Raw genomic sequence first — 25,284 nt, 5'->3', positions numbered from 1 at the left:
CAACCCGGGTCAACTTAACTGTTAAGTACTATTATGTTGCCTGAAGTCTATTGAATTGGTGCATTTTTTTCAATAAGCACACTTGTTTCCTTACACAAGTTTGCAGAACGTTGTATGCTTCCTTTCTATTTACCCAACTGTATTGTTTTCTTTTCAGCAAGGCTTTATAAATTTTGTAAAAGCAAAGTACTGTATTACCCATAATCATTCGTGTTTGCAAGTGTAGCTGTTTTAAATACACGCAATTGTTCTTTCTTCAAAACATTCTGAAGAACATTCCGCGGTCATTTACTTTTTGACAAACAGAATAGTAACAACACTAATAATATTAATAATAAATGGTTTATTGCCTCATCAGTTGTTACAAACACGGTATAAGACATGAATATAGTTGTTTCAAATCTAAACAGAAAAAGTAAACTGTTTAATAGTTTGTATGTAGTTGCTACGACTGCGTAATGTGAAATGGAAACAAAGGACTATATACGTTGCCACTATAGTCAACACAATCTACTGTATTGACTTTCCGACATATGCTACACTTATTTCAATTCTGTTAAATACATAAAAATAGCTATGTTCGGAGTAATTTATTTGCAACAACTGAATGTTAACCAAGATAACTAATCTTGAATTATATATTTTTTCGCATGAACAGAGTAATTTTCTGGCAAAAGGTAGCTCTTGGTCGACATGCTACACATGTTTATCCTAAGACTTGATAATTGTATGTTAAACATGTACATTTTATTTATATTTATAACCACCTTTTGGTTATTTTATTTGTATAAACACGCTTCTAGCAATATGGGATAGATGATAACTCAGAGTTAATGTTTGCATTTAAACCCGCTCGTATGTATTGGCATTTTAACATAGACGTTTCGTACAAACAGACGTCTCGACAGATTGGACACTCGCTTTTGCTTTAATAATGACCTCCTTTTTAACCTTACTTTAACCAGTTTCGAACTCAGCCAAGATACTGCTGGGACAAACATTCTTACCACTTTTTATGAGGATCAGAAAATAATTGAGGTCTCTAGAGTTTTTACAAGGTAAATGGTGACGACGCACGACGAAGGGACAAAATCACACAAGCACAACATAAAAACGATGAGCTTTGGTTATGCTATACATAGGGTCTTTTTTTAAATAACATAATCGAAAGTGTTGTTATCAATATTTTGGAAAATGCTTTTATTAGAAACATAGCGTTTAAAATACCAAGTTTTTATACAAGTCTATATCGTGCATAAGATCAAGAGGAAGGCAAACGTTTTTTTTTCTTTTTACAAAATGCCAATATTATTATTTTAAACTATTCCAAATTTTATACTTTTTTTATTTAATGCATTCGGTAAGGTTTTTTAATACGAAAAACTGTTAACAGGCCCCTTTAATGTCATTGAAAAGTATGTATTATGTAACAATAAATGGGGTTTGTCGACAATAGGTTATACCATACTATTTTAAAGACAGTAAATATATACATATGCACGATTTACTCATGCTTATGCGCAATATTAATACCGCATAAAAACATAGTTAAAGTTCTTTTTTTAACTTCCATCCATGCATTGTTTTAAACTGACCACTAAATTGAATACACTTAAGAAATACTATTTATTTTCGTGAAAATACTACTCGGATCTTATTGTTTGGTTGAATATGGCATCGACAAACCCCTTTAACATTTACTTTAAATGTTTGAACATGTAATTATTACAATAAATGCTTTCCTTAAAATGTAATTAACATTAATTACAAAATAATACACAGTATTACACTTTTTCAAACATTCCCCGCATTTCACACAAATTGCAATAAAGTACATAAGCAAACTCACACAATACCGAAGTCCCTCTATGTTATTTAGAAGACAACAATCTGACACCTATATGTCTGCTTATTTCGTTTTAGTTTGTGTTGCTTGTTTATGCAAATCAAACACATATTGAACATAAAATGATCAAATATAAAGTAGTAGATACAGTTAGGAATTAAGGATGATCAATCCGTTTCGATGCCATTTTATTTATGAAACAATATGTGTTTGTGAAACACTATGCCCCCAATATATTTGACTTTTGACCTTGATGGATGACCTTGACCTTTCACACTCAAAATGTTCAGCTCCATCAGATATACATGAATGCATCAAGTTGCTATCTTCAATATTGCAAAAGTTATGGCAAATATTAAAGTTTGACGCAAACAAACAAACCAACAAACAGACAGGGCAAACACAATATGGGGGACATACAAATATCTTAAAATATGATAATGCATGCTAAATTCGTTAAATTAACAGCGAACACGTAATACTTATACAGATGTTAAACCCAATTTGATATAATAAAACGTGAAGGGACTTGGTAACACAATGAAAGTTAATTGACACATATAGTTCCACAAAAATCAATTATAATTACATAAATATTTATGTATGCATTAAGTCCGTACAATAATCATTAAATATTACACAAATAACAAACTCGGCAATACTAAATAAAATTAGAAATATGTCACACACACTGATGCCCCCAAAATAATGTTTGAAAAAGGACCATAATTCAGCCCAATCCTTTTCAAATTCCTTTCTTAACTATCATATACACATAGAGGTCATTAAACTGTGAAAGTATAATCGAGATTCACCCCTAAGCTGAAGAGGAGTAGACAAAACATAAAAATTTGAGACCATGTAGTTTTGGGAAGGGGATAACGACAACGAGCGAGGCATGGTATATGAGAGATAACAATGGGTAATGGTTAGGTTAGGGTTAGGGGTCGGGTAAGGGTTAAGTTTAGGGTTTAGGCTAACCCTTACCCAAACCCGACCCCTTACACTAACCCTTACCGTAACCCTCTAAACCCCCCTCCCCATGCGCATTACAATACCATGCCTCGCTCGTTGTCGTTGTCCGCTTCCGTGCAGTTTTAGTGGAAAACAAACTCATTCTGTGCTATCATTCTGTCAAAAATAGTCGGAGACGAAGTGCCTTTCTTACGATCATCTACACTTTTACGTCATTCAACTGTGAAAGTTTGAGCGAGATTCACCCAGTAGGTAATGAAGAGTTGAAAACACGAGCTTCTATGGACTTTATTTTCTACAGTTGTAAAACAGACAAAGGGCCATAAGGGCCAAAACTGGACATAGTAAAGCTTCTTTCTTTCCGATTATATACACATTGAGGTCATCCTAATTTGTTTTTAAAGCGAGATCCACCCAGAACTGAAGGACGAGTGTAAAACACAAGAAAAGTGACGTACGTATGAACGTATGCATGGGCGGACGGTCGAGCGCAAACGCTTAAAGCCTTCCAGTCTGTTTGAGCTCAAAACGTTTGCCGTACAAACAAACGCGATTACACATGGTACATGCACCAGGTAATGCATATACATTAAATCAACGGTCCATTCAAATGTCTTTGGAATTCTTAAATATATTTTTTAAGAAAACTGCAATCACTCAAAATTTAAAAAGCAATTATTAAAAACATTTTCCTTTGCAATTTATGTTTATATATTGTTTTATACTTCTATGACTTAAACTGAAACCATATGTTAATGTGTGCATTAATTACACAACATCAAATATTCATAAATATACACATAAATAGAATATTCATTGTAATACACATATATTCAAAATTGAATAATTTACGTTCAACATATATGAGTGACCGTTTACTGTTAGTATAATCGTGAACAGTATCAAGTTGACACAAACATGGGCAATGTACGTTTTAAATAATCCATGAATACAAAAGGCATTATAAAATCGAGTTTAAAAATGGTACACAATAAGATATTAACACACACATGCAATCATATAGAAAAGCGTTAGAGGGTAATTATTATAACATTTGAAGAACAGAGAATACAAAAACCATGGTAAATTTGTTCACCCCCCCCTCAAAGTCAGACTTCCCTAAAGCAAAAAAAAGCGTTAGACATTTGGTTTGACAGCCTTTCCACTTTCCAAATTAACCGAAAACAAATGAATGTATCAGAATAATATCACAGTATGCATATACTTATGTTAACAGTGGCGTCTTTTTTGCGATCTTTTAATTCAAATGTGTTTTTGTTTGTTGTTTTTATTCATAGATAATTTAACAATATGTTGGTATATTATTATGATTATTATACTGGTTATTTAAATTAATATCATATGCTGTCTGACTATACAAATAGTAAAAACGAATTCCATTTTTAAATGTTCACTTAATACTCTTATGCTGTATAAATAACATAGTTGTCATATGTGTTGAGATTTATTAAGGTTGTGATAAAAACCCTACATTTTTAATTGCATACGTTATAAAGGTGACTTCAATGAAATAACGTTGTCGTGGGTAATACGCCCAGATGATGTCAAAGTGTCACATCCTTTGGATATCTTCAAATATGAAACAAATTATGTTGGACGTGCATTCGATTGCTCAGATATAAGTTTGTTTTCGTCAGTTACATATAGGAGTTATTATTCAAAAAGCTGTCGGACGGTCGTGCTAATTCTTTGTTAAATGAATATAAGACCCACTCAAAGACTGTAGGTCTTGGCCGTCGGACCAACGGTTATCGGGAAGTCTAGAAAGTAATCTTCAGCTGTGACCTCTAGTTATCCCTATGTTATTTACAAATAATGATACCAACACGAGCTGTCTCCATAGGATTACATATACCCACCGATAAACGCTTTTATAGAAATTATGAGCATTTTTCGATACCTAAACGCATTTTTCAAAACCTAAACGCGGACCCTAAGTTCAATGTCAAGGTCAAAGGGGTCAAAATTTGTGTGCGTATGGAAAGGCCTTGTCCATATACACATGCATTCCAAATATGAATGTTACATCTGAAGCGACATAGAAGTTATGAGCATTTTCGAAACCTAAACGCAAAGTGTGACGGACAGACAGACGGACGGACAGACGGACGGACAATGCGTTCACTATATGCCCTTCTTCGGGGGCATAAACAATTCATTTATTATATTACACAATCACAATCGTATACATTTAGCACATGGCACACTAAAACCGTTTGCACAATAAACACATACTTACGTTTTAATAGAAACACAATACCATATGATAACAAAACATATTAAGCTAATTTTATCCAATACATTATCGGAAACATAACATATTCAGCATCGTATCAATCACACTACCATGGTCAACCTACAACACATGATCATTAATAATGCATAAGAATTAACATTAATTGTTAATGTACACATGAACATGCAAATATGTCAATAATATGTCGTATACTGAAATAATTTAAAAGACATTACATAAGTCATGAAAAAAATAGTGCACACATGAATGTGAACAAACAAAAGGACCAAAAAATATAAATTAAAATCCGCATTAATAAATATTATTTCGCTTCATATAAAAATGCACACTTAAAAGCATTTCCATTGTTGTAAAACGCATAGGGATGTAGGAAATTTTAAAATAGTGATTACTACTCGTACTTGAATAAAACATACTCATGTACACACCTACATTTCTAGTAATGATATCTTTACATTTAAAACATTATCTGCTCCAAGATACATGTTACAATATATTAATTATACACGTATCTAGTTCAGTTTGGGTCATGTTGACATCTGCTCTAAAAGTGTAGGTTATTGAACTGTATTTTGTTTATATACAGGTTTTAATGCAGGTGTAAATACTTTTCACTCGTAAAGTGATATAAAAGGCCTCTGCGCTGTTGGGGAAATCCTCACTATTACACGCATATTAAGATTTATTCAAACGACACTTTAATCATTTGGTTCTGCAACAAACAGGAGTACGTGATAGTATCGGCATAGAGTTAAGATTATTGGTCGTTATGTATTTCGTGGGACTAAATAACATATATTGTTTGGCACCTTTACCGCGATATTTAGGGCCGATTTGAGGGCTAAATTGGGTCTCATTTGCCAGCTCAAAAGGTGTATATTCTTCCCCTATACAAACCTAAAGTTCGCCTCTATCAGTAAGCTTTATTCTTAAACAAAGATGACTTAAATTGGAATAAAACGACTATGTCATAGGAATGGTTGTCAATAATCCCAGCAATTTTCAAGAACTTAAGTTGACAGAAATTTATTTAGCATTTGTATCTAACATTTTGATTAATGTTTTATAACAAAATAGACCGTAATCCCGCAAATCTGAAAACGTATGTTCATAAAATTTCCCATCCAAAGGACCCGCTACTTTAATGCCAAAGCTGAAACAAGCACTCATCGCTTTCTTTTATATTTTATATAACTTTTTTGTTCAAATACCTGTGTTGTTTTTTGATTGAGAAAATGAAATGTTGATATTATCGTATACACACACTTAAACGTTAATTTCTATCTTTATAAATTTGTGAAGTTTCATGTATACATAATACCAATTAATCTATAAATAAAACACGTCAAAATTAAAAACTATTTCTAAGACAGTAAATTCAAAGCATATTCAAAAATCCAACAACATACAATTTAAAGCGAGAGTATACGATTTTGTCAAATATTGATTAATATATATAAAATGTGCAATACGTATTAAACATATATTTCAATATGAATTAAAATAAAAGTTAAGAAGAACATGTGTCGAAAAATGCGAAATTAGCCAGATATTTAATTCTGAAATCGAAAATGTCTGTACAGTCGAATTCGCCAGCATGTAAATTATGCATGTACGATGTGAATCTAAATTTAGTTTTACGGTTCATTAAAAATTCCTGCAACGATATCTATTTATACGTCACACGAACACTATCTAAAAAGACGAATGCTTCGGTTATTGTAGGAAAATATGTACGAAATATCTTCGTCACAATCGGCTCGGGGCGCTAATTTGTCTTTGGTGCATTATATGAAATTCGTCTTCAAAATATAATTGTTATTGCCTATTTTGTGTTATTGCGACATATTTTATCAATATATTACAATTTAACACATTTACAAAATCGTATAATCTCGCTTTAAGGAGAATAAAATGAAACTGCTCATGCATAAAGATTATGAACATTGTATACATATAATCAAACTATATAAAACAATCAAAGAAGCAGTATATATATCCGCGTATTATTCGTTTGCCACCAGAATGCTCCTGTTTATCTTTACAACAAGTGAGGTTTATTGGATATATGCAAGTTTTACAATACAAGTGCATAGTGACTGGTAAACATTTGATGACAATTAGACAGTTAACAAGCAAAAACACTTTAATGACTCCACTTATTTACAAAACTTCCCGATATGAGGATAAACATTCATGTTGTGTTCTAGCATTCTTTAACATACTGATTACTTTCACACAATATATAAGGATGTCAAAATAATACACATACCATCGATTTCGTAATACATTCATAAAATTAACATGCACACACAATTAACAACAAAACTCATTGATCTAAACATAACAAGAGCAAAACAACTAAATGATAATGTTAAATCATACCATTAAATTATAGCATAAAGGCTTATATTAAACGCAAAATATCTGCAAGAAGCAAATTTACATTAACACACGCTGGCGAGGAACAAATATTTACAATGTAACGTAGAAATATTTGTGTTCTTTTTACATTTATTTTTTACAAAAAAAGTCCAAATAAAATTCACACATGCGGTGCAAAAACTAATAATAATCTGCATTCAATATATATCGCGATAGAACAACCCAAACTTCAGTCAACAACTTGTCCCTTGCAGTTCACGCGATTTGTAATATTTAAGTTTCGAAAGTAAATATCATCGTTCGTGGTCATATTACTCAATTAAACAATTATAAAACACATTATTAATTAACTTTATAATATAAGACGAGAATGCGTTCAATTTGTTCGCCTAATACAAGTTGAGTCTCGCCAATAAAGCTCGAAACTCACCTTATACGAGAAAAAGGCGGCCAATATGGAAAAACACGGCCAATACGGAAAAAGGTCGGCCAATACGATATTCAGTCAATCAGAAACCAAGAAAAACTCGGCCTCATATCAATATGAATGCTTCGAACAGTGGGCTACACCACACCGTCTCTCTGATGTACGAAGGCGGACGTCATATTAGAACTACCTTTCAAAAGAAGATGGCGGCCCCCACTGTTCAAACCCCACGTAAATAAGAAAAATTAAAATGTGTTTTTGTAGCTTGTCTGTTTCAAGATTACATTCATTAAACAATAATAAGTGTACATCTGAAATCCCACGACATAATTACAAACTTGTAAACATTTAAAGATGCCAGTATTGACATTGAGAACTATATTTTCGGGATAATATCTTTCGCTTAGAGGCGTTAGACATATCCTTCCACCAAATACACCCGAGAGACGATCGCCATTATGGCGGATTTGTCCGAGGGTTCCCGATTGGACCTTAAATGAGAATCTAAAATTTCGACAATTTTGAAGTTGTTTGCTTAGTTTGGGTGCAAAAGTTTAAGTCTGTAAAAATATAACATTGCAGTTTGCCCTAAGCACTCAGCCGCTTATATATTAAGCTCCCGTTTGCGAAAATAACAATAGTGCAGTGTAACCACAACAGTAAGGTTCACTATATCAGCATATATACATACATATCAACTTTGAATATTTTCAAGCTACAATTAGCGCCGAAAGCAAAACTAATTCGAAATTATGGAGAATTAACACATTACAAATGTAATTCCTAATGACAATAAGTAAGTTTTCAATCCTTATTGTCTTTCTGAGTTGTATTAAAAACAACGGTAGTGGATCCAGTGTTGCTGAAATGTTATTCAGGTAAATTTTGCATAATTTCGCGACCAGTCAAATTGTGTTCCTGCATCATGTAATGTCTTGAAAGCATCTTTCGTCAAATACTACGTTTAAATGCTATTGTTCCAATGCTTTATCAGTAATATCGCCTTCATAGTACACTATTAATGAAATAATAATTATTATTCTGAAATTAAATTCATGGGACATTTGTTTCCTCTTGAAACAATATTCAATTTTCGTTTTAAATTAACAAGATATCTCTTAAAAGGTATTTTGGTGTATATACAATTTTCAAAGCATTTTGCATGGGAATATAAACAGGGGAAAAAAGTTGTATAGAACAGAAATTTTGCTACTTTTCAAAACTTCATTCAAAAGCAAAAACCTGTAATTCAAAAGTGAAATGCAAGCTTTTTTTGCTGAATAATATTATAAAGTTAATTGATAAAATTGTCATTAATTAGTTGAATTCATTTTGGCTTTGTTATTGAGCTTCAGACAGTCGTATTGTCCTGCGGCCTCAGGCCAATACGGCTGTCTTCAGCTCAATAACAAAGCGAATATGAATTCAACTAATTAATAAAATTATTTCATAACATATTCATTTTCGTACTCTGTTTTTTCTTAAATACGCATTGTTAAAAGACAAAGGTTGGGCGAGTACGAACTTTGGCGACGTGTGAGCTCCTGATGGGTACAGTTTTGCATTTAATTAAGAATTTACTATTTAAATACTTATTTGAAAGCGTACTAGCCCTCTAGCGTCTAACACCATACGTAATCCATTAACAAACAATATATTGTCAGTGAACCAGTAATATAAACATGCAATCCGATACTACAAACACGCCGTCAACTTAAACTCCTAGTAACACATAGTTTTCACATGAAAATACAACATAGAACATTCCTAATGTTCACTATTCTCGCTAAGTCTTTTTTGCATCAAAGGTAACTGGGGTTATTTCATCATTTGAGAAATTCAGACGCGCAGCGTGTATTGCCCTGTTGAGACGTTGCCGAGTTGCCTTCTCTCCTTTCTTTTTCTGCCACATTACCATATACTTGAAAACGAATGTACGACGGTTCTTTCGTCCGTCACAGTCTTCATACAGTTTGTTCATTTCGGCATCTTTTAAATCAAGTTGAATACCCAACAACCAGAATTCTTTATCAATGAATTTGGCAACACTCAATAGATCACTTTCCTCTGCTGGTTCATTCAAACCATCGTCATTATCTAGGCGGTCCAATTGCTCTTTATACCAGTAGCTCATTACCTCTTCCCTTCCAACTGCATGGCATTTCAAACAGTCTTTACAAGTTAATTCACGATTATACATGAAGTCAGCTAACCTGAACAGGCCTACATTGTACAAAGAATCTTTTTTTATGTCTGGGCATTGAATGTACTCTTCAAATCCTGTAGGTGTCCTGGGCTTCTCCAGTGTTTGACCGACAAAATTAAGCAAACTTTCTCTGAGTTTAATTCGAACTTCTTCACACAACTTGAACTCGAGTTCAAGTGTACATTCTTTGGAACAAGAAGATATTCTTGCATAAATAATGTGATCTTTGTACCAGATTGTCAAAAAGCGTGTTGCACCAATTTCAAACACAGCAAGTCCATTGAACAACAGGTACTGTCCATTTTCTTTGCTGATGCACCAAGTGCGAATACATCCAGCAACAAGTCTGTGGAAAAACGATGGTGGCATGAAATTGTCAACAAATACAAAACATAAAACTGGTGTTTTCTCGCGATGTTCCGGCGCAGTAAATTGGGCTATTGGAGGTGGCGGGTTCTTCAGTCGACATGGCACAATATGGAATTCTAAAAATGTGGGATTCAAATATCCAGCTGCATCAGATTGTTCATTGGTGCCCTCCGCATCCTCAGATTTTAAGGGCTTAGCCATAACATCAAGGTACTCCATGTACTCCAAAATATGGTCTCTATTTTTGTTAACATCTTTTGGACTACTGTCCATAATTTCATTGAAAACTTCTGGTTTGAGAATAGCCAGATCTTCATATGTTCTCCAATATTCTGACAGTTTTGGGTTTTTATTTCTTTTATGCGTGATAAAACACTTGAATACCTCAATGATCCATTGAGGAGCAAGAACAACCAAATGCTTTAGATGTTCTGTGTCGAAATACAGGATATTGCCATGCCTGTGCTGAATTTTCAAAAACAGGGAAAGTTCTTTTTCATTTAGTGGGTAAATATGGGACTGATTCGCCTCATTAATTGCTTCCATATTCATTACTTGTTCTCCGCTGTCTCTTAGTCTGTCAAACAACTGTTCCATCTGGATCCATCTAACAGGATATATTTCACCCCAATAATCTTGCCCTTTTGCCAAACATACAATTTCCTTTCGTATCTCATCAAAAACAGAATCCTTCGGAGATAAATTATTCACCAGAAATTTCTTGTTATGAATATGTTGTACGATCGATGATCGTTCAAATGGCCTAAGTGCAAGTTCAAAGAACTTGTCTTTCTGAATCTCTTTGTCATCGTCTGTCCCTTTCATTTCGTCTTTACGTGTACCGACTAAAATAACGGTCGGATTGATTTCGCTTGACATGGATTTATATCCGCTGTACATGTGGATTGCATTCAGCCAAAACTTAAATACATCTAAATAGGTACACTCCTGATTCAATCCACACCATGTTCCACTAAGTTCTTCTTCTTTAACCTTTTCATTCAAACTCTTTGTCATGTCCATTAGAACAAGGTATATAGACCTCTTATTTAGGAAAAACTGGTGAGTAGAATAGTAAAGCGTCTGTCCTGCAAAATCCCAAACTGATACAGTAGTGTTTGTTTTTTGTTCCACAGGGACCTGTGGTTGGTCATTTTCATGCCCGTTGAAATTCAGTATATCGTGAACCAGAGGCAAATAATCTTTTGTCCCTGCATCATCTTTATGTTTTTCAACATGTCGACTTATTGTTTCCAAAGAAACTGGTTTTTCTTCAGTTATCAAATTGTCGACTTCAATTTCTTTTTCCTCGGGCACGTCTATGGTATTCGGTGTAGTCAAAGGCACATTTATTTCCTTACTTTCTAATGCTTTCTTTAAAGCCGTTATATACCTTTCCTTATATTTTGCTGATTTGTGTTCTTTATCTAAACGCCAATCCCCATTTGTCATTAGTTGACATCTGCGCAGGTCAATACCTTCGGTGCTGACGGGAATTACATTTCCATCCCTTAAATCTTTGATCAGATTGTTAGCAAGGGACGTTTTTCCCACCTCAAACATGCCAACGACCATAAGGCGGATATTTTTCACTCTTTCGGAGCCATCTTTAAGAGCTTTGGCAAAAATTTCAGCAGACTGGGCATCAAGCTGTTTAGGATCACTCGGAAACTGATCTATCATAAAGCCTGAAACAAACAGAGTATCCCATCAGGTGACTGATCTAAAAATAGAACAATCTCCAAGCAGCTGATCTAAGGGTAGAACAACAAGATCACTCAGAGATGTGTATCGTTTTGTACTGTTATGCATTTGGCTTAATGGGTAAGAAGGAGAAATTAAGAGTGCATTCAAGATTGGAGGTCAAACAATTAAAGTTATAAACAGTTTGATCTCACATAAGTAATATTCTGCCAAATAATATTTACTAAATAAAACTTCTAAAATATTTAATAAAGACTTCATGTATTAAGATAGCAGAAAACATGTTTGTTGCTGTTAATCACCAACCCAACCAATCATCCGCAGAAAGGAAAAAAACATCAATTTATTTTTCGATATTGTACTATATATATATTTTATCAGAATTAAATGCATGAAGATAATGAATGTCATAATATGCATGCATTTAACTGTGCCCCAGAAAAGCTGCGTATCTTCGTTTTTCACCCTATTTAAATGTTTAAAAACGCAAAGAAATACAATATCATGCGTACTGAAAACGCAACTAATTTGTTTTTTACGCAAATGCATCAAATTTTATGCATATACAACAATAGCTTCAATCAAGTGCTTGCTCATTTTCGGTATTATTTCTTTGGAATTAGTATCGTAACGCGGCGACACTTTAATTAAGCAAGCGCTTAGATGACAGAGCAGGAAGACAGTCTAAGTTATTCAAACGATTTGCGGACTAGATTTCATAGTTAAATAAAGCGTCTGACCAAATTATTTACGACGACATACACCATTTTCAATCTAACTGAATCCGTTGTTCCTTGTGCATGTATTTGTAAAGCGTTTCAGTTTCTATTACGATGCCTAATAATAATGTCCAAGAATGGTCGAAATACGTGCTCGATTGTTGCGCCAAAATATCAGTTGATCAGTTGTTCATATTGTGTAACTTTCTCACAGGATTATATCATAGTAAGTATAACCTAAACTGGACCCCATTGGAAATAAGCTTTTGAGCTTTCATGGGCGATCCTAGGTTTTTACACTATATTATCCAAGTTATTTCTTTTTACATACTAAGTGTTCCCTAAAGTTGTTAATTTGTTTCTATTATATATCAAATTACTAGTCTGTGCTGAAAATCTGTGATAACAAATATATGTGACATGTTTAACTGTGATAATCAAGCAATATATTATATTCCAGTATAGTCACAGTAAATCATATTTTAAGTGTGAGGCAGTTGCTGATCTGTTCCCTTCAAATCTAATCTGAGGTGATACGCTTCCTTAAGACTTTTTTATATTGTTTCACTTTTGTGTTCATTTTCTTTGTCAAATCATATTTTATATTATTTTATGGCAGTTTTTATACCATAGGATTTGATCAGCAGTAAGCTCACACATGCTTTTAGTTATTTTTTTATGTAATTTTGAAAGATAACTTGTATATTATGTGTTTTAAAACCTGAATAAAAATCAATCAATCAATCAATCGATCGCAAACTTTTTCGAACCAAGATAGCAAGAGCCAATAAGTGCCCAATCTTTCGTTTGATCGATTTTTTTAAAGTTTATATTATGGACAGTTTCAATGGTTAAATATATGATGAAACATCCGTTTATTAAAGTGAATTCTGATAGTTTACAGTTTTACTGAATTAATACAAATGTGCTGATTAAACATAAGTAAAGCAGAACTAATGTTAAGGTATGTATTTTTATAACTCGATTCACCCTATTTCAAGAATGAAATCACCCTATTTTTCAAAATCAATTGGTGAAAACTCTATTTTCAAAATAATTATCTTGGGCACTGATGTGATTTAGACCGTATATTGTTTGTACTTGAGCCATATAAGGAAAACTGCTCTGCCCCCAGGCTGCCATGTTTTTCAACCAACCTGAACTATTTTCGAACTCATCCAAGATATCATTGGGACAAATCTTCTGACCAAGTTTTATGATATTGGACTGTTGTTAAACACAAACCAATCATCATCAGAATAAAATGTAGCCTCTAAAGTGTTAACAAGGTTTTACTATAGACATATAAGGAAAAACTCTCTGGGGCCATGTTTTTCAACCAACCGGAATCTTTTTCAAACTCGTCCAAATTAATATTGGGCAAAATCTTCTGACCAAGTTTCATGAAGATCGAACAATAAAAGTGGCCTCTAAAGTGTTAACAAGTTTTACTAAAGCAATACATAGCCAAATAAGGAAAAATGCCCCACTCCCTGATGGCCACGTTTTTCTAGCAAATAGAACCATTTTCGAACTTTTCTGACCAAGTTTCATGATGGTCCGACAATAAATACTACCAGACGGACAGAGCCTGGTTACAATAAAACATATAGTATTAAGTGTCATTTATTATAATGATCTTGATATAAAAATTAGAAAATTAAGATTAAAAATATGTCACCAGATATGGGTCATGCCGGGGCAAACAATAGGTCACAGGGTCACTTAGTGCGTTAAAAACAATCACCATTGTGTCTTTTACCCTAGTCCATTAGTTGTAATATCATGTTACACTTGTTTCGCCGGTTTTTGTTCGTGCTTTCCATGATTTTGAGGAAATTATCAGCCGGCATTTTATTTAAAACGGGCGTATCTTGTGACAGTTTGGCACTCTTGTTAACACTGATGTTTAATTGAAGAATAATGCCACTGCATTGATATTACAGACAATTAAATAAATTAAAAGTATTTTATAGCACCAAATGCTGTTTATAATAGATTCACTGGATCAAGCCCTTAGAGAAATCTAATCATATATGTATTGACACATTCGAAAGACATAGCAATATTTTTACTACATGCTATTATAATGTGCATTCGTTTGAATTAAATATTATTTGACAAGGTTACAGTATACTAAATACTTTTGATGTTAAATGCTATACCCTCTTTAAATGGAACTTCATTTTTTTGAAGACACAATTCTCTGTATGACACTTGCCATGACTTTATTTTTGAAGATTTCTGTGTGCACGTGGTAGGGAAGACATTCTTGTATACTACAAATTTAGTGTTTTGCTTTTAGGTTGGAGACTACATGAGACTTTAACAAATGGCGGGAACCCCCATCAACTGGAGAGAAGCCGGTAAAAAGATTAAGTTAAAACAGTGACCGTTAATTGGCGTCGAATTCTTTCTTACATAGTGGATGACCTATCTATTTTATTGTTTAAATCAATTCGGCTTGGAATGCTCTTAACGAAAATGTATGGTCATGAGGGTGTCAACGCGCAAAACTTTGACTTTATTTTTTGTTTAAGTTATTGCTTTCACATGGAATTCGTTAAGGGAATCTTTTAGTATATTACGATCACAAAAGGAGCTGCACAACAAACATCGGTGTTGAAGGAACGCTTGTATTTGGGTAAAATACAGAACAGGAATCAGCGTTTTATGAATAAGGATTTATGGAATCAATATATTATTTAAATAAAGCAATACGCAAGCGACTTCATTATGAAACCAAGTATTAAGTTCACACATACTATAAGCAATAATTGACATTTCAAACAAAGCTAATAGACTGCTGTATAATGCCCCCGAATTGAAATTACACAGAATCAAAATATTAAAAAATATGCATAGCTCCAAACGCTATTTTTTAATTTCAGTTTGAAAGTCATATTAATTACTTTATGAACACTGTTGAACGACATTAAAATATTATATTGAACGCTGTTACTTTAACCTTAATTAAACAAATTATCGACAGCGAGATCAGCATAAAGAATATTTGCGCCAAACAAACAATCACATTTGAAATCTAATGTCTCAATTTGTCATTATGTACTCTAATTATCTTTAGCATAGCGTTCATTTCCATGATGCGACTGTTTACATTAAGCTTTTACAAGAGACGTTCCGCGTTAATATGTTGACAATAACTCGCTTGTCTTGTGTAAGAAACTAAAACGCGCAGATAAAACGTAAACATTTCTCCAAACAATATCATCTACACAGAAATGTTACAAGGACTGGCTTTATTCTAATTTTCACCATAAAATGCAGAACAATATAACGAAAACTAGCGCATTAAACTCAAATTAATCTTAATACTTTCTATCATGCGATTTCAACATTTCTTTAAGATATGTATGAATTGCAGCATATTAAATCAATATATATTTTAAATCTAGTTTAAATATTTTTCTTACATTTTAGCACCCTCTGCCGTTGCCATAAAACGTTCTCAAAACAAATATACTTAAGACACCAGAACATTGACAGAGACCAACGCAAATGTATATTATGTAACCTAAATGGCATCGAGAATGAATTATTTCCGAAATATTATAGAATCCGGCCAAATATGTTCAAGTTTATTAAACTTCTTTATAGTGTCAATAAAATTGTATTAAGAAAGCTAGCCGTGTTTAGTTTAAAATGCTTTAAATAAGAGAAAATGTCATATATATGTAGTGTTAAATAGTAGTACATTTTCTAAAAAGAAAATAAGGTCAGAATTATGCAAGTTTTGCTATATTTGTAAAACTATACGCACACCATTGTGTGATCACTGTTTATTAAACCCATCCAAGTGCCATTTACATGAAATATGTTCACGAAATATGTTTATTTCGTGTTTATTTAGATTAATTGTTCCTTAAAATGATGTGTTTTTTGTGTACTTCAACGATTGCTGTTATTCGTGTATATGTATGTTAACGACGATGAGCTTCGCATGCTTAAGTCAAAAATAAACTATTTTGTACTGTTCTGTTGTTAATAATTCGAACTCGTTTTTTAGACTTGAATTAAGATAAAGGTGAGCAAATGCAGCACCTGGAGATTTCTTAAACATAAAGATAACGTAGATGTGTTGCATATTTTTCTATAGAATTTAAACTTAGAGAGCGTTCAATATAAACAGTAATTAATACTCGTTTAAAATCCAAGAATATGATATTCATCAATTGCAGCCAATATAGGATTGCTAAAAAGTATAATAATAATAATAATAATAATAATACAAATAATACAAATTTAACGACTTTTATGAACAGCCATTTTCACAATAGACTAAGACGTTCAGGTATGTTATGAGATTCATTGTGTAGGCCACTTGTGCCACATTAGATGGCCAAAGGATACTAAACATAAGGGGATTGGTATTTAAAAAAATGTTGACGTTTATTTAAGTAGCTCTTTATAACTTGAAATCTATTTGAGATAAAAATATTGAAAATAAATTTGGCTGAATTTAGGGTTTGAACAGACTTTTCTGCGTGGGAGTCAAATGCTTTATCCGAGACGCTAGTTAAAACACTTGTAATTTTGAACGTATTGTATGTAAGCTTGGTGACTTCTTGGTGACAGGAAGACAGTCTAAGTTATTCAAACGATTTGCGGACTAGATTTCATAGTTAAATAAAGCGTCTGACCAAATTATTTACGACGACATACACCATTTTCAATCTAACTGAATCCGTTGTTCCTTGTGCATGTATTTGTAAAGCGTTTCAGTTTCTATTACGATGCCTAATAATAATGTCCAAGAATGGTCGAAATACGTGCTCGATTGTTGCGCCAAAATATCAGTTGATCAGTTGTTCATATTGTGTAACTTTCTCACAGGATTATATCATAGTAAGTATAACCTAAACTGGACCCCATTGGAAATAAGCTTTTGAGCTTTCATGGGCGATCCTAGGTTTTTACACTATATTATCCAAGTTATTTCTTTTTACATACTAAGTGTTCCCTAAAGTTGTTAATTTGTTTCTATAATATATCAAATTACTAGTCTGTGCTGAAAATCTGTGATAACAAATATATGTGACATGTTTAACTGTGATAATCAAGCAATATATTATATTCCAGTATAGTCACAGTAAATCATATTTTAAGTGTGAGGCAGTTGCTGATCTGTTCCCTTCAAATCTAATCTGAGGTGATACGCTTCCTTAAGACTTTTTTATATTGTTTCACTTTTGTGTTCATTTTCTTTGTCAAATCATATTTTATATTATTTTATGGCAGTTTTTATACCATAGGATTTGATCAGCAGTAAGCTCACACATGCTTTTAGTTATTTTTTTATGTAATTTTGAAAGATAACTTGTATATTATGTGTTTTAAAACCTGAATAAAAATCAATCAATCAATCAATCGATCGCAAACTTTTTCGAACCAAGATAGCAAGAGCCAATAAGTGCCCAATCTTTCGTTTGATCGATTTTTTTAAAGTTTATATTATGGACAGTTTCAATGGTTAAATATATGATGAAACATCCGTTTATTAAAGTGAATTCTGATAGTTTACAGTTTTACTGAATTAATACAAATGTGCTGATTAAACATAAGTAAAGCAGAACTAATGTTAAGGTATGTATTTTTATAACTCGATTCACCCTATTTCAAGAATGAAATCACCCTATTTTTCAAAATCAATTGGTGAAAACTCTATTTTCAAAATAATTATCTTGGGCACTGATGTGATTTAGACCGTATATTGTTTGTACTTGAGCCATATAAGGAAAACTGCTCTGCCCCCAGGCTGCCATGTTTTTCAACCAACCTGAACTATTTTCGAACTCATCCAAGATATCATTGGGACAAATCTTCTGACCAAGTTTTATGATATTGGACTGTTGTTAAACACAAACCAATCATCATCAGAATAAAATGTAGCCTCTAAAGTGTTAACAAGGTTTTACTATAGACATATAAGGAAAAACTCTCTGGGGCCATGTTTTTCAACCAACCGGAATCTTTTTCAAACTCGTCCAAATTAATATTGGGCAAAATCTTCTGACCAAGTTTCATGAAGATCGAACAATAAAAGTGGCCTCTAAAGTGTTAACAAGTTTTACTAAAGCAATACATAGCCAAATAAGGAAAAATGCCCCACTCCCTGATGGCCACGTTTTTCTAGCAAATGGAACCATTTTCGAACTTTTCTGACCAAGTTTCATGATGGTCCGACAATAAATACTACCAGACGGACAGAGCCTGGTTACAATAAAACATATAGTATTAAGTGTCATTTATTATAATGATCTTGATATAAAAATTAGAAAATTAAGATTAAAAATATGTCACCAGATATGGGTCATGCCGGGGCAAACAATAGGTCACAGGGTCACTTAGTGCGTTAAAAACAATCACCATTGTGTCTTTTACCCTAGTCCATTAGTTGTAATATCATGTTACACTTGTTTCGCCGGTTTTTGTTCGTGCTTTCCATGATTTTGAGGAAATTATCAGCCGGCATTTTATTTAAAACGGGCGTATCTTGTGACAGTTTGGCACTCTTGTTAACACTGATGTTTAATTGAAGAATAATGCCACTGCATTGATATTACAGACAATTAAATAAATTAAAAGTATTTTATAGCACCAAATGCTGTTTATAATAGATTCACTGGATCAAGCCCTTACAGAAATCTAATCATATATGTATTGACACATTCGAAAGACATAGCAATATTTTTACTACATGCTATTATAATGTGCATTCGTTTGAATTAAATATTATTTGACAAGGTTACAGTATACTAAATACTTTTGATGTTAAATGCTATACCCTCTTTAAATGGAACTTCATTTTTTTGAAGACACAATTCTCTGTATGACACTTGCCATGACTTTATTTTTGAAGATTTCTGTGTGCACGTGGTAGGAGAGACATTCTTGTATACTACAAATTTAGTGTTTTGCTTTTAGGTTGGAGACTACATGAGACTTTAACAAATGGCGGGAACCCCCATCAACTGGAGAGAAGCCGGTAAAAAGATTAAGTTAAAACAGTGACCGTTAATTGGCGTCGAATTCTTTCTTACATAGTGGATGACCTATCTATTTTATTGTTTAAATCAATTCGGCTTGGAATGCTCTTAACGAAAATGTATGGTCATGAGGGTGTCAACGCGCAAAACTTTGACTTTATTTTTTGTTTAAGTTATTGCTTTCACATGGAATTCGTTAAGGGAATCTTTTAGTATATTACGATCACAAAAGGAGCTGCACAACAAACATCGGTGTTGAAGGAACGCTTGTATTTGGGTAAAATACAGAACAGGAATCAGCGTTTTATGAATAAGGATTTATGGAATCAATATATTATTTAAATAAAGCAATACGCAAGCGACTTCATTATGAAACCAAGTATTAAGTTCACACATACTATAAGCAATAATTGACATTTCAAACAAAGCTAATAGACTGCTGTATAATGCCCCCGAATTGAAATTACACAGAATCAAAATATTAAAAAATATGCATAGCTCCAAACGCTATTTTTTAATTTCAGTTTGAAAGTCATATTAATTACTTTATGAACACTGTTGAACGACATTAAAATATTATATTGAACGCTGTTACTTTAACCTTAATTAAACAAATTATCGACAGCGAGATCAGCATAAAGAATATTTGCGCCAAACAAACAATCACATTTGAAATCTAATGTCTCAATTTGTCATTATGTACTCTAATTATCTTTAGCATAGCGTTCATTTCCATGATGCGACTGTTTACATTAAGCTTTTACAAGAGACGTTCCGCGTTAATATGTTGACAATAACTCGCTTGTCTTGTGTAAGAAACTAAAACGCGCAGATAAAACGTAAACATTTCTCCAAACAATATCATCTACACAGAAATGTTACAAGGACTGGCTTTATTCTAATTTTCACCATAAAATGCAGAACAATATAACGAAAACTAGCGCATTAAACTCAAATTAATCTTAATACTTTCTATCATGCGATTTCAACATTTCTTTAAGATATGTATGAATTGCAGCATATTAAATCAATATATATTTTAAATCTAGTTTAAATATTTTTCTTACATTTTAGCACCCTCTGCCGTTGCCATAAAACGTTCTCAAAACAAATATACTTAAGACACCAGAACATTGACAGAGACCAACGCAAATGTATATTATGTAACCTAAATGGCATCGAGAATGAATTATTTCCGAAATATTATAGAATCCGGCCAAATATGTTCAAGTTTATTAAACTTCTTTATAGTGTCAATAAAATTGTATTAAGAAAGCTAGCCGTGTTTAGTTTAAAATGCTTTAAATAAGAGAAAATGTCATATATATGTAGTGTTAAATAGTAGTACATTTTCTAAAAAGAAAATAAGGTCAGAATTATGCAAGTTTTGCTATATTTGTAAAACTATACGCACACCATTGTGTGATCACTGTTTATTAAACCCATCCAAGTGCCATTTACATGAAATATGTTCACGAAATATGTTTATTTCGTGTTTATTTAGATTAATTGTTCCTTAAAATGATGTGTTTTTTGTGTACTTCAACGATTGCTGTTATTCGTGTATATGTATGTTAACGACGATGAGCTTCGCATGCTTAAGTCAAAAATAAACTATTTTGTACTGTTCTGTTGTTAATAATTCGAACTCGTTTTTTAGACTTGAATTAAGATAAAGGTGAGCAAATGCAGCACCTGGAGATTTCTTAAACATAAAGATAACGTAGATGTGTTGCATATTTTTCTATAGAATTTAAACTTAGAGAGCGTTCAATATAAACAGTAATTAATACTCGTTTAAAATCCAAGAATATGATATTCATCAATTGCAGCCAATATAGGATTGCTAAAAAGTATAATAATAATAATAATAATAATAATACAAATAATACAAATTTAACGACTTTTATGAACAGCCATTTTCACAATAGACTAAGACGTTCAGGTATGTTATGAGATTCATTGTGTAGGCCACTTGTGCCACATTAGATGGCCAAAGGATACTAAACATAAGGGGATTGGTATTTAAAAAAATGTTGACGTTTATTTAAGTAGCTCTTTATAACTTGAAATCTATTTGAGATAAAAATATTGAAAATAAATTTGGCTGAATTTAGGGTTTGAACAGACTTTTCTGCGTGGGAGTCAAATGCTTTATCCGAGACGCTAGTTAAAACACTTGTAATTTTGAACGTATTGTATGTAAGCTTGGTGACTTCTTGGTGACAGGAAGACAGTCTAAGTTATTCAAACGATTTGCGGACTAGATTTCATAGTTAAATAAAGCGTCTGACCAAATTATTTACGACGACATACACCATTTTCAATCTAACTGAATCCGTTGTTCCTTGTGCATGTATTTGTAAAGCGTTTCAGTTTCTATTACGATGCCTAATAATAATGTCCAAGAATGGTCGAAATACGTGCTCGATTGTTGCGCCAAAATATCAGTTGATCAGTTGTTCATATTGTGTAACTTTCTCACAGGATTATATCATAGTAAGTATAACCTAAACTGGACCCCATTGGAAATAAGCTTTTGAGCTTTCATGGGCGATCCTAGGTTTTTACACTATATTATCCAAGTTATTTCTTTTTACATACTAAGTGTTCCCTAAAGTTGTTAATTTGTTTCTATAATATATCAAATTACTAGTCTGTGCTGAAAATCTGTGATAACAAATATATGTGACATGTTTAACTGTGATAATCAAGCAATATATTATATTCCAGTATAGTCACAGTAAATCATATTTTAAGTGTGAGGCAGTTGCTGATCTGTTCCCTTCAAATCTAATCTGAGGTGATACGCTTCCTTAAGACTTTTTTATATTGTTTCACTTTTGTGTTCATTTTCTTTGTCAAATCATATTTTATATTATTTTATGGCAGTTTTTATACCATAGGATTTGATCAGCAGTAAGCTCACACATGCTTTTAGTTATTTTTTTATGTAATTTTGAAAGATAACTTGTATATTATGTGTTTTAAAACCTGAATAAAAATCAATCAATCAATCAATCGATCGCAAACTTTTTCGAACCAAGATAGCAAGAGCCAATAAGTGCCCAATCTTTCGTTTGATCGATTTTTTTAAAGTTTATATTATGGACAGTTTCAATGGTTAAATATATGATGAAACATCCGTTTATTAAAGTGAATTCTGATAGTTTACAGTTTTACTGAATTAATACAAATGTGCTGATTAAACATAAGTAAAGCAGAACTAATGTTAAGGTATGTATTTTTATAACTCGATTCACCCTATTTCAAGAATGAAATCACCCTATTTTTCAAAATCAATTGGTGAAAACTCTATTTTCAAAATAATTATCTTGGGCACTGATGTGATTTAGACCGTATATTGTTTGTACTTGAGCCATATAAGGAAAACTGCTCTGCCCCCAGGCTGCCATGTTTTTCAACCAACCTGAACTATTTTCGAACTCATCCAAGATATCATTGGGACAAATCTTCTGACCAAGTTTTATGATATTGGACTGTTGTTAAACACAAACCAATCATCATCAGAATAAAATGTAGCCTCTAAAGTGTTAACAAGGTTTTACTATAGACATATAAGGAAAAACTCTCTGGGGCCATGTTTTTCAACCAACCGGAATCTTTTTCAAACTCGTCCAAATTAATATTGGGCAAAATCTTCTGACCAAGTTTCATGAAGATCGAACAATAAAAGTGGCCTCTAAAGTGTTAACAAGTTTTACTAAAGCAATACATAGCCAAATAAGGAAAAATGCCCCACTCCCTGATGGCCACGTTTTTCTAGCAAATGGAACCATTTTCGAACTTTTCTGACCAAGTTTCATGATGGTCCGACAATAAATACTACCAGACGGACAGAGCCTGGTTACAATAAAACATATAGTATTAAGTGTCATTTATTATAATGATCTTGATATAAAAATTAGAAAATTAAGATTAAAAATATGTCACCAGATATGGGTCATGCCGGGGCAAACAATAGGTCACAGGGTCACTTAGTGCGTTAAAAACAATCACCATTGTGTCTTTTACCCTAGTCCATTAGTTGTAATATCATGTTACACTTGTTTCGCCGGTTTTTGTTCGTGCTTTCCATGATTTTGAGGAAATTATCAGCCGGCATTTTATTTAAAACGGGCGTATCTTGTGACAGTTTGGCACTCTTGTTAACACTGATGTTTAATTGAAGAATAATGCCACTGCATTGATATTACAGACAATTAAATAAATTAAAAGTATTTTATAGCACCAAATGCTGTTTATAATAGATTCACTGGATCAAGCCCTTACAGAAATCTAATCATATATGTATTGACACATTCGAAAGACATAGCAATATTTTTACTACATGCTATTATAATGTGCATTCGTTTGAATTAAATATTATTTGACAAGGTTACAGTATACTAAATACTTTTGATGTTAAATGCTATACCCTCTTTAAATGGAACTTCATTTTTTTGAAGACACAATTCTCTGTATGACACTTGCCATGACTTTATTTTTGAAGATTTCTGTGTGCACGTGGTAGGGAAGACATTCTTGTATACTACAAATTTAGTGTTTTGCTTTTAGGTTGGAGACTACATGAGACTTTAACAAATGGCGGGAACCCCCATCAACTGGAGAGAAGCCGGTAAAAAGATTAAGTTAAAACAGTGACCGTTAATTGGCGTCGAATTCTTTCTTACATAGTGGATGACCTATCTATTTTATTGTTTAAATCAATTCGGCTTGGAATGCTCTTAACGAAAATGTATGGTCATGAGGGTGTCAACGCGCAAAACTTTGACTTTATTTTTTGTTTAAGTTATTGCTTTCACATGGAATTCGTTAAGGGAATCTTTTAGTATATTACGATCACAAAAGGAGCTGCACAACAAACATCGGTGTTGAAGGAACGCTTGTATTTGGGTAAAATACAGAACAGGAATCAGCGTTTTATGAATAAGGATTTATGGAATCAATATATTATTTAAATAAAGCAATACGCAAGCGACTTCATTATGAAACCAAGTATTAAGTTCACACATACTATAAGCAATAATTGACATTTCAAACAAAGCTAATAGACTGCTGTATAATGCCCCCGAATTGAAATTACACAGAATCAAAATATTAAAAAATATGCATAGCTCCAAACGCTATTTTTTAATTTCAGTTTGAAAGTCATATTAATTACTTTATGAACACTGTTGAACGACATTAAAATATTATATTGAACGCTGTTACTTTAACCTTAATTAAACAAATTATCGACAGCGAGATCAGCATAAAGAATATTTGCGCCAAACAAACAATCACATTTGAAATCTAATGTCTCAATTTGTCATTATGTACTCTAATTATCTTTAGCATAGCGTTC

At 32.6% G+C, this 25,284-nt stretch overlaps 1 protein-coding gene across 1 annotated transcript in view; it reads right to left on the bottom strand.

The window, feature by feature from the left end:
• Nucleotides 1–3,923: 3,923 nt before the first annotated feature.
• Nucleotides 3,924–25,284, bottom strand: part of LOC127873612 (uncharacterized) — a 29,074-nt gene continuing 7,713 nt past the window's right edge. The window contains exon 4 of the mRNA XM_052417487.1: nucleotides 3,924–12,174. Within this exon, the coding sequence (XP_052273447.1) occupies nucleotides 9,698–12,174 (2,477 nt within the window). The 3' untranslated portion in view covers nucleotides 3,924–9,697. The remainder of the gene's footprint in view (nucleotides 12,175–25,284) is intronic.

This window comes from Dreissena polymorpha, chromosome 3 (assembly GCF_020536995.1).
Source record: "Dreissena polymorpha isolate Duluth1 chromosome 3, UMN_Dpol_1.0, whole genome shotgun sequence".
NCBI classification, from domain to species: Eukaryota; Metazoa; Mollusca; class Bivalvia; order Myida; family Dreissenidae; genus Dreissena; species Dreissena polymorpha.
Note: the sequence above shows the minus strand (reverse complement) of the source record. Positions and strands in the feature narration are given on the sequence as shown.